Genomic DNA, 12,077 nt, shown 5'->3' with positions numbered 1-12,077 from the left:
CGTGGGATCTTCCCGGACCGGGGCACGAACCCGTGTCCCCTGCATCGGCAGGCGGATTCTCAACCACTGCGCCACCAGGGAAGCCCCACTAGGGTGCTTTTGAAAGGCATATTCCTGGGCTACAATTACTGAATCAAATATCTGTGGGTGAAGTTCAAGAATCTACATTTTAAATAAGCCCCCAGTCTTTCAGAAGGTGGCAGAGCCTGTCACTGGAAAATGACTTCTATGTTGCTATTTGAAGCACCTCTTCATATCCCAAATTCATTAGAACTGTTGGGGACAAATATAATTGAGGATAAATTATCCTGTGACTTCATTTTAAAATAACACGCCTTCTAGGACATCTTTCTCCATCAGTGATCAAATGTAATGAGTCTTCTGTCAGTTACAGGTCCAATGTCTCCATGAAGTATGTTTACAACCTACTGTGCTCACCTGTCTAAAAGGCAGGAGGGAGGATAGGGGATGGGAGGTGTGGTAGGGCAGGTTGGGCAGAGCACGGAGCCACATGTGCTGGGGCAAAACACATACCTGGGCAGAGGTTCCTGGTCTCTGGCCTGGTGCCTGTGAAAAATTGCAAGGTAACAACTCCAAGCAGGCAGCTTTTAAATCAAGCCCTGTCTTCAGGGGGGCTGCAAAAGGTGAAAGGTTCCTCCTGCCGTGTCAGGAAAGGCACTTAGCCAGCACAAGCTCCTGCTTGAGAAGTCAGAGGTCATGCCGGTCCCAGGGATCTGAATGTGGAGGTTGGAATATAGAACTGCTGTTCTTTTATAAACTTGTGTTCTTTTCTTCCTAGTCTGTGTGGGAAAGCTCACTTTTTATTAAATCTTCTCTCAAAGGGTACATACTGAAAGCAGGCAAAGGCTGAGGTTTTGTTTCCAATTTTGTCCTTAACCCATTGTACATACTCTGGGCTTACATACTCTGGCTCATACCTCCTCATATCCTATGATTTCAGTTTATCTGTGGTGAGAAAAAATAGGAGTGTTGTTCCATTGCCACTGGATAAATTCCAGAGCCTAGAAAAGTCTTTTGAGTGACCAGTTTCATTTCCTTTAAGACTATCAGACAGATAAGAGTGTCTTCTAATTTTAAGCATTCCACTGAAGGGAATTTCTAACCTTAATTGGTCATTCTTTTAGTTTCTAAACCCTCTCTCACAGTCAGAAAGTTCTCTCGGTTTTCCTATTTAAACTTTTCTTGATTTTTCTTTAGGTCCTTGTCTTTTTCTCTGGCCTCACTGAGTATTGAGAACAGCTGGGTGCCATGTTGCTGACAAGCTTAGCGAGTACTTTGAGACCTTCCAAAAGGCTGCAGCTGAAGGCAAAGTGAGCTTATTAGCTTCTCAGAGTGTACATGGAGTCTTCCTCGGTGAGGAAAGAGAAACGAAGGTGAGGCTGGCAGTCCCTGGAGCAGCTTGCTTTTCACTGTCTGGAACCTTTCTGGAACCTCTAAATATGCCACCCAGTCATCATTAATCAAATACCTGCTTTGTGGAGGCTCTGTGTTATGTGTTGGGTTCTGTATCCACACTCAGGGCGGGTGACCTTCCTATGAACTTTGGTGTAGTACTCAAGTATAGTGTTCTTGTAGTTAGGCTCTCTTGGCTGTAAGCAGCAGAGACTTGCTTGAGTTCTCCAATGAAAAGGGAACTTATTATAACATAAGAAAAATGGAACTGGAAAGCCATTGGGAAGGACTAGATTCTCTAGCTCTTTCAGGAGCAGTATGGAGTTTTCCCTCATGATGTATCTGCCTCCTGCCACTGTATTCTCTTCTTTTACCAATCAGTTTCCTCAGCTTACCCAGAATTGATGTCTATTCATAACTTTGGACTGAACTTGGCTTTAGCTTGACACACACTTGATTTTACCTCCTGGTGTTTTTTCCTAACTTCTGCTCCATCTGCTAACTAGCTCAGCTTCTCTATGTTTCTTTTCTTTTTAAAAAATATTTATTATTTATTTGGTTGCACGGGGTCTTAGTTGCGGCAGGCTTTCTCCTTAGTTGCAGCAGGCAGGCTCCTTAGTTGCAGCTCGTGGGCTCCTTAGTTGTGGCGTGCATGGGGGATCTATTTCCCTGATCAGGGATCGAACCTGAGCCCCCTGCATTGGGAGTGTGGAGTCTTAACCACTGCGCCACCAGGGAAGTCCAGCATCTGTGTTTCTTGATTAAAATTTCCAGAAACAAAAATCTGGCCCAGCTCTTCTCTTCAGAGCATGATATGATGTCATCCATTACCGGCCAGCCAATGAATTTGGTTGCTTTTGTGTCAGATGCCAATGCTTAGTTCAATCCATGGTCGCCAAAGGCAAGGGAGAGGTGGTCATAGGTTATAAAATGTAAACCTAGGCAGTAAACAAGGGCTGTGGATGAGGCAGTTGTCCTTAAAAGACAATGTCAGCAAGCAGACCCAGATTTGTATCTCTGGGCAGAAGAGTAAGGTTATCGCTAAGATCACATAGATTTTCCCCGTAGTAACCAAGTGACCTAAACAAAATGGAGGTGAAGGCAAGGGGCACAGTGGAAGGTTTTGGAAGCCAAAGAAAGTAGGAATGCTTAGCATGAAGCTGGAATGGTTTCTCAGAAGAAGGAAGTGTTTCTGGAAGAAGGAATGTGGTGCCCTGCGCACCGGGAGAAGCCTCCATAACGTGGATGCTTTCTGTAGATCCCAGTCTGGCAGCTGATTTCAAGCTACAGAAATCATGACCTACCTTCGACTAGTAAGGACTGACTTGACTCTTAGAAAAGGATGAATTGTAGGAAAGAGTAGCAGCCCCTACCTTTTTATTCTTTGTAAATCAGACCAAGATAGAAGAGGAGTCTGGTTGGAAAGGGCAATTCAGCTTTGTAAGTCATTGGCAAAAACATTTTGGCTGTGAAAAGCATACTGGTCTGTCTCCATCCCCCATACTGTCCTTTCTTTGTGAGTTGTCCCCTCTACTATCTGCTGCAACTCACCACCTATGGCACAGCAAAGAAATCCTGTTGAGTTGGTAGTGTCATAGATATTCAGGGTAAAAGGGGAAAGGTAAGCCCTGATTGGGGGAGGGAGAAGTTGAGCTGAGCTAATCCAGAGGGAATGTTGGGATGATAGAAGACCTGTTATATTTTTTCTACCTGTGTGTATGCTTTTTTTTTTTTTCCAGGACTGCTGATAAGCTCAGGCTGTGCATTATACCCCTTAGGATGGAATAGCCCGGAGATAATGCAAACATGTGGGAATGTCTCCAATCAATTTCAGTTAGGTAAGGTGGCCTGTGCAGGATGGCGGTGATGGCTCAGTGGGAATCTGTTTTTCAAAGCGCTCTTGGAGGAGCCTGTGCTTTCTCGTGGTGCTTGCCTGAGTCTCTCACTATGTTAGCTTGTGGGAAGTGGTGGCTTGGTCAGACTTATGTGGCCTTGCTAATTTACAATGGTTGAACATAAATTCTACTTCTTTAACCATGTCTCTCCACATCCTTTGTGTAATTTTACCCAGAGTGCTGCGACCGATCTGGGACAACCCTCTCTATGGAGGGATGCCAAATGCTTGGAGACTGCTAATCCGTCATCCTCTGAATACATCCTAGTCCCTGTTGTATATCCTTCTAGGCACTATTTTCCAAATACAAATCAAGAGTATCTCTTCTCGCTCCCCACTGAGGTTACAACAAGAGGTAATTTGTTTTGCATCATGCATTAGGAACCTAGGTTGAACACTGGGAACTGTTACTGGCATTTTTACATTGTTACTGGCATGTTAATGACAAGAGGTGTTAAATATTAAAATGGGTGACAGAAGTAGCTCTGGGCTCTTCTATGGTTACCAACTTCACTGAGAATGGCTTAAGTTCATTATTGTGAATTGGGAATAGATTGGACTCTCCCTGGAAGATTTCAAAATATTTGTCCAACCTACCATGATGGAAGAGAATAGGAGGAGAAATGTCTAGGTCTCCTTGAGTATTCTCAGTTGTAGGAGAGGATTTTGGAACAATGAGGCCGCCCATTCCCTACAGCTTATGCTCCAATACTTCCCTTTTTTCTCTGTGGCCTTAGATTGTTTTTTGAGTCTCACCTGACTCATTTTTGGAGGAAGGAGCTGTTTACTGTACAAACATAACACAACGGAAGGGCTATATAGAAGACATGACAAATGTAGACCCCGGCATGTTCAGTGTTCCTGGGTCAGGGCAGGGCTGACTGGTAAATATAATAATTCTGCCATAGGTGAAGGAATGAATAAATACTTGGGGGCAGGTGCTGGGTTGTTAGTCCTATAATTCTACTTTTCTAAAATAACAGCTTTATTGATGTATAATTCACATGCCATAAAATTTCCCCTTTTAAAGTGTACAATTAGTGGGTTTTAGTATATTCACAAGGTTGTGCAATCATCACCACTATCCAATTCCAGAATATTTTCATCACCCCAAAATGAAACCCTTTACCCATTAGCAGCCACTCCTCATTCCTCCCTGAACCCAGCCCCCAGAAATGACCATCAATTTAGATTTGCCTGTTCTGGACATGTCAGATAAATGCAATCATATTATAATATGTGGCTTTTTGTGTCTGCCTCCTTTTACTTAGCATGATGTTTTCAAAGTTCATCCATGTTGTAGCTTGTATCAGTACTTCTGCCTTTCATGGCTGAATAATTCTCCATTGTATAGATATAACATATTTTATCCACTCATCAGTTGATGGATACTTGGGATTTTCTACTTTGAGGATATTATGAATAATACTGCTATAAAAATTTGTATATACATTTTTGTATGAAAATATATTTTTATTTCTCTTGGGTATGTATCTAGGTAGGTGTGGAATTGCTGGGACAAATGATGACTCTATATTTAAGACTTCTGAGGACCCTCCAGGCTGTTTTCCAAAGTGAAAACATCACTTTGGAAACTGCATCATTTTACATTTCCATCAGCAATGTATAAGGGTTCCAATTTTCCAATATCTTCACCAATACTTATTTTACATTTATTAAATTATAGCCATCCTAATGTGTGTGAAATGATATCTCATTGTGATTTTAATTTGTGTTTCCCTGATGATCGATTTTGTTGAGCATCTTTTCATTTACTTATTGACCATTTCTATATATTCTTTGAAGAAATATCTATTCAAATCTTTTGCTGATTGTTAACTGGGTTATTTGCCCTTTTTTGTTGAGTTGTAAGAGTTCTTAATGTATTCTGGACACTAGACCCCTTTCAGTTATATGATTTGCAAGTACTCTTTCTCATTCTGTGGGTTGTATTTTCACTTTCTTGATGACATCCTTTGAAATACAAAATTATTTAATTTTGATGAAATCCACTTTTATCTAATTTTTTTCTTGTTGCTTGTGCTTTTGGTATCAGATCTAGGAATACAGTATTGTCAAATCTAAAGTCATGAAGACTGTTCTGGCTACTCTGGGTCCCTTGCATTCCCATGCGGATTTTAGGTTCAGCTTGTCAATTTCTGCAAAAAATCAGCTGGGATTTTGATAGAGATTGGATCGGTTTGGAGTGTATTGCCTCTTTAGCAATATTAAGTTTTCCAGCCCATGAACACAATATGATGTTCCAGTGAGTTAGGTTATCTTTAACCTCGTTTGATGATATATTGTAGTTTTCATTATATAAGCCTTACAATTTGTTGGGTGACGTATATCCCTAAGTATTTTATTGTTTTGATTATATTGTAAATGGAGTTGCTTTCTTAATTTTATTTTTGGATCACTCATTGTTAGTGTATAGAAATACAAATAATTTTTCTGTATTGACCTTATATCCTGCAAACTTGCTGAACTCCTTTACTAATTCTAATGAACTTTTAGTAGGTTACTTAGGATTTATTATATACAAGATCACATGATCTGAGAAGAGAGATAGTTTTACGTCTTCCTTTCCAATCTTTTCCTCGTGTAATTGCCCCGGCTAGAACCTCTAGGACAATGTTGAATAGAACTCATCAGAGTTCTATTCAACATCCTTGTCTTATCCCTGATCTTAGGGGTAAAGCATCCAGTTTTTCACCACTAAGTAAGAAGTTGGCTAAGCTATTTACATAGATGGCTTTTATTAGGTTTGAGAAAGTTCCTTTCTATCTATTCCTAGTGTAAACGTATTCATCATGAAAAGGTGCTGGATTTTGTCAAATGCTTTTTCTACACCTACTGAGATGATCATATGTATTTTATTGATTTTCATATGTTAAACCAACCTTGAATTTTTGGGATAAATCACAGTTGGTCATGGTGTATAATCCATTTTATATGTTGCTGGATTCGGTTTGCCGTATTTTGTTGAAGATTTTTGCATCTATATTTATTAGGAATATTAGTCTGTAGATTCCTTTCTTGTGATGTGTTGGCTGGATTTTGGTATGAGGATAATATTTTTCTAATAAAATGAGTTGCTACTTTGATTAATATAAAATGCCAGAGTGAAAAACTGGAGATGTCATTTGCATGTAGTTGTTTGGCAGTTTTCTGCACCAATCACCACCTCTAAGGACCTAGTTCCCAAATGGGCAATTGTGTGTTTGGCTGCCTCTGTCCCAAGTTGATGGGCTTCAATTGTGTTTACCACAGGATCATTACTTTTCTCTTCCTTCATTTACTCAGGTTTTTTTTTTTCCCCCCTTTGGTTACTGTTTCCCTCTCCACTGCATTCTTCTCCTTTATTTACCCTTCTCTCCTACACCATATATTTGTCTAAGGGCTCTAGCTCCCCTCTCCTTAGTGCACTGGACACTGTGTTGTTCTGTGAATCTGTAGAGGTGAAGGAATTGAAGAATCCTGCTTGAGTGAAGCCCTCCTAGTTCTTTTTTTGAATCACTGTCACATCCTTCCAACTCCCTGTGTCTCTTATTCCTCTGAAGCCCACATTTGCTGCCCGTATTCTCCAATTGCGTGCCTGTATATTAGCACCTTTCTGGTTAGTACTGAAAAAATGAGATAACCTGTGCCATTCCTGACCCATTTCTATTCAACTGCCCAAACATACATGACAATGACAACTCTATTAACAGTTGTTCCCTTGCAATATAGAGGTGCTAGGAGCGGCAGTAAAACTTGTAGTAGAATTAAAAAGAAATCTTTTATGATGTGATGGGAATGTCAAACTTGTGGATACCAAGATTTGGGAATGCCAATGCTAGAAGTACAGCCTTTCTCCCTAGACCTTTCTTTAATACCCTGGAGATTCTGGCAGTGTGGAAGCATCCTCACACACCTTAGATATTAAGAGGATATATGAATGAAATAGGAGAAAAGTACCGAGTGTCCAGTGTATAGGCCTTTGTTCCCTTTTCCTTGAAAGGCAGCATGGTATACTGAAAGATCATAGAGTTTGGAGTCAAAGATCTCGGTTGGTATCCAGGCTCTGCCATCTTTGTAGTTGTATGGGGTAAAGTCACTTGATATCTATGTCTCAGTTTCCTTCTCTGTAAAATGGGGGATACTAATAATACCCATATCAGTGCTGTTGTTACAGTGAAATAAGAAAAAGTATATTGAAGTAGCTAACACAGGGTTTGACTTAAAATAGATGATGGGCTTCCTTAATAGACAGCAGAGTAGAATGTGCTGGGGGGTAGACTGTCAAATGATGGCATTACTTTGATTCTTCTGTAGGCTCTGTACCCTCCTATGTGCTCTGTATTTTGGGAAGGGAGAGACACAGAGCCAAGAAAGACATGGACCCTACCTGGGGAACAGAGTTTCTTACCCTGAGTGGCTTGAGAGAGGTGAAGGGGATACGGACGACAATAGAAGCAGGCATTGCCAGTCAGGGAAGTTGATTCTTAGAGTAAGTAGATTTCTCACTCTGATACTTTGAATGGCCTCCTGCAGCCTCCAGTATGAAAGGGTTACACTCATGTCTTCAACTCCTCTTTCCCTAGGTTTCCCAGTCAAGTTATCCTAAACCATCCACAGTTATGATTTTTAGTCCCAGCCTGAATTATCAAAGATATGACTTGTATTAAGACAGCAATCTTGATATCTGTGTTGTATTAGAGATAGCCACAAATGCTTTGATACTCTTCCCATATAGAGGCCAAGTCAATCTCTACCCTCTATCCTCCGAATCTGGGCTGGCCTACCTACAACTGCTTTAATCAATACAGTATGGCAGAAGTAACATCAAGTTTATTCTAGGCCTAACCTCTAAAGAACCTGTAGTTTCCATGTTGGTTTCTTGGAGCTCTGAGCCATCATATAAAAAAAATCTGACTACTCTGCTGGAGACCACATGGAAAGTCCTGGAGATAATTGGAGACAGAGAGGCCCAGTTGAGTCCAAACTTCCAGCCAAGGCACCAGACATATGAGTGAAGCAGTCCTGGACCCTCCACACTAGCCATATGAATACCTCTGAATGACCCTTTTTGATGCCAATTGCACTAGAAGTATTGCTCAGCTGAGCCCTGACCAAATTGTGACTGACAGATTTATGAAATATAATAAAATGATTGTTGTTTTAAGCTGCTATGTTTTGGGAGTGGTTTGTTATACAATAATAGACAACCAGAAAAATGCCAATTCATATACATACAAATTTAAGATTATTATTTTTAATCAAAAGTAATTTATGTATGTGACAAAATAAAACAGTACATAAAGGTTGAACATGCAAAGTCAGTCTTTTTCCTGACACCAATACCATTCCCCAAAGAGACCATTACATTCCTTTTGTATCTCTCCAGAATTTTTCATAAATGTAAAAATATGTGTTTCTATGCATATCTTTATTTTGTCCAACCAAAATCATATTATGTATCTATTTAACTATCTAGCTATCCATACTGTTCTGCACTTTGCATTTTCCACTAACCAATATCTCTTGAAGAGCTATTAACATTTATAGATCTCCAGCCTATGTTTTAGACACACCCTAATTTTTCCATTGTAGCAATAGCGTAAATTCCACGAGGGCAGGGATATTTGTCTGTGAGATTAAGTAACTTACCTAAGGTCACTCAGCTGGTAGAGTGGCAGAGCTGGGATTCAAATTCTAGAAACCTGGTCTAGGTAACACCATCCAATAGAAGTTCCTGCAATGATGGAAATATTCTGTGTCTTGCTGTCCAATGTGTTAGCCACAAGCCAAGTGTTGTTGGTGCGTGGTTGAAATGTTAGGTTTGTGGGACTGAATTTTTAATTTTATTTTATTAAACTAAATTTTAATAAATATTAATGTATTTAATTTTATGAATGTAATTTATTTTATTTTATTAATTTAAATGTCATAGTCACAATGTGACCAGTGGCTACCATTTTGGACAGCAGGGCTTGAGAGTCTGTGCTTTTAGCCGCTATGCTCCTCTGTAGAGAAGAAAGAGCCTATTGAGGAGACTCAGAAGGAGTAGCCAGAGGGATGTAAAGAAAGTGAAGAGAGTGGTGTCACAAAAGCCAAGAGAAAGAGAGTATGTCAAAAAAAGAATGGGCCATGGTCAATTGTGTTTAATGCTGCTGCAAGTTGCTGGATGAGGATAGAGAAGTGGCCATTGGAGTCAGCCAGACGAAGGGACCCAGAGGAGCAGTTTTGGATTTATAGATATTAGAGGTATTGTGAGATGAGGAAATGAATGCAGTACGTGCCGACAATTCTTTCAAAAAGTTTTGCTATGAAGGAGAGCAGAGAAACTGTGTAGTAACTGAAGGAGAATATGGGATGAAGAGAGGCTTTTACCAAGATGACCAAATAGTTGAATGATGGTAATGATCCTATAGTGGAGAGAGATTGATGCAGAATAACAAGGTCCTTGGCAAAATGAAGGTGCAATGAGCAGGACCCGTGAACAGAGATTTCAGTTGATTTCAACTGATTTCCTATACACATATTTCAGCTTTGCTGTGATTTTCAAAATTCTCTTAGATCTGTAAAACTCTTAGGGCATTCCTTCATATCCAAAGACCTATAAGCATCGGACACACAAATGAGCCCCATTGAGAATTTAGAGAAGCTAAATACTTCTAATGGCACATAGCTGTTTTCAAGCAAGCTTATAAAACCATTGTGTTATCAGGAGCACATAATTCTAAGGTAAGGTCTCTACCTTATCAATGGATCACATTAGCAACATGTTCTCATGAATATGATCTAATCTGATCCTTGAAAGTGCATGCATAGCAGATGGTAGTATGCCCATTTTATAATGAGGAAACCCTGAAATATGGAGAGGTACAGCAATTTGTGTAAGGTCACACAGCAAGTTAAAGGCAGAACTGTGAGTAGAGCCTTATCTCCTAATTCACTGTCCTGTGTGTGCTACAATGACTTTTTTCCTCTCTATTGGTGAGGGTGTATCTTGAGTCATTTGAGAATTTTTTTCCTTAAGATATGCTTTAGCTCTATTGTTTGCAGAAACAAATGTCTGAAACATCATGGAAAGTACCCAGTATTGCATCCTGTCTCCCCCCACCCTCACCACCTGCGCTCAGCCTGAGTTCCCTGTCAATCTTTTAGTATAATCAGAGTACAAATAAATAAGGCAGTGGCTGGATGTGATGGGATTCTCTAAGAGTTCCTCAGTGGAATGGATATGTGTGGGAAATTTTAAAGTGCCTCTAGATTTGACTTGCACTAATAAAGGCACCTAAATTGCCCAGCAAAACTTGATCATAGAAGAAAGATATAAAGATGTGTAGAAAAGCTTTTGTGTTCCACGTTCTAAGATCATATGCAGTCTACCTAGTGCCTCTCTCTGGTCTTCTGGGTATCTACTCCTTATGTGTGTCTTATCTCAGTCTCTCTTCCTGAGAGAAGGAGACTCTGTGTGTTTTTTTGCGGGGAGTGTCAGATAAATGATCTGAAGGCGGTGGGGAAGATAAGATCTCAAAACAAAAACTTACAGTGACGAAAGGAATCTCAAACCCCTTGCCCTCCAAAAGTTTGAACTCTTTCTTTCCAATGCCTCTCCTGTTTCTAGGATCTCATCTCCTGTCTCTCAGTCCATCTTCCAGGTCCCCTGCCATCCCAGTCCTCCCCCAGTGCCTGCTGTACATCCCCCCCCACAGAAATTCACTTACCTGGCTCTTACCCACAAGAGTCATCAGTTAAGTTTAGGTAATTGACTCTCTTTCTTCTTTTTCTTCATTTAAAGAAGAAATTAACTTGTATGGAACCACAAAAGGCCCCAAATAACCAAAGTTATCTTGAGAATGAAGGACAAAGCCAGAGGCATCACACTTCCTGATTTCAAACCATATTACAAAGGTATAGTAGTCAAAACAGTATAGTATTGGGCTTAAAAACAGACACATAGATCAGTGGAAGAGAATACAGAGCTCAGAAATAAACCCACACAAATATGGTCAATTAATCTATGACAAAGGAAACAAGAATATACAATGGGAAAATGATAGTCTCTTCAATAAATGGTATTGGGGAAACTTGATGGCCACATGAAAAAGAATAAAACTGGACCACTATCTTACATCATACACAAAAATTAAAACGGGTTAAAGACTTTAACATAAAACCTGAAACCATAAAACTCCTAGCAGAAAACATAGGCAGTAAGCTCCCTGACATGAATCTTGGCAATGATTTTTTTTTGGATTTTGCACCAAAAACAAAGGCAACATAAGCAAAAATAAACAAGTGGAACTACATCCAACTAAACAGCTTTTGCATAGCAAAGGAAACCATCAACAAAATGAAAAGGCAACCTACAAAATGGAAGAAAATATATGCAAATCATATATCTGATAAGGTGCTAATATCTAAAATATATACAGAAGTCATATAAATCCATAGCAAAAAATAAAACAATCTGATTTAAAAATGGTGAGAGGATCCAAATAGACATTTTTTCCAAAAAAAGGCATAGAGATGACAGATGTCCAGCAGATACATGAAAAGGTGCTCAACATCACTAAGTATCAAAGAAATGCAAATGAAAACCATAGTGAGATATCACCTCACACCTGTCAGAATGGCTATCATCAAAAAGACTACAAATGATAAATGCTGGAGAGGGTGTGGAGAAAAGGGAACCCTCTTGCACTGTTGGTGGGAATGTAAATTGATACAGCCACTATGGAGAACAGTATGGAGGTTCCTTAAAAAACTAAAAATAGAA

At 39.8% G+C, this 12,077-nt stretch overlaps 1 protein-coding gene across 1 annotated transcript in view; it reads left to right on the top strand.

The window, feature by feature from the left end:
• Window positions 1-12,077, top strand: part of LHFPL1 (LHFPL tetraspan subfamily member 1) — a 40,265-nt gene that overhangs the window by 6,383 nt on the left and 21,805 nt on the right. The window contains exon 2 of the mRNA XM_007108481.1: window positions 3,153-3,251. Within this exon, the coding sequence (XP_007108543.1) occupies window positions 3,153-3,251 (99 nt within the window). The remainder of the gene's footprint in view (window positions 1-3,152; window positions 3,252-12,077) is intronic.

The sequence above is a fragment of the Physeter macrocephalus genome, chromosome 21 (genome assembly GCF_002837175.3).
Source record: "Physeter macrocephalus isolate SW-GA chromosome 21, ASM283717v5, whole genome shotgun sequence".
Taxonomy (NCBI): domain Eukaryota; kingdom Metazoa; phylum Chordata; class Mammalia; order Artiodactyla; family Physeteridae; genus Physeter; species Physeter macrocephalus.
This window is presented reverse-complemented; position numbering and strand designations above follow the sequence as displayed.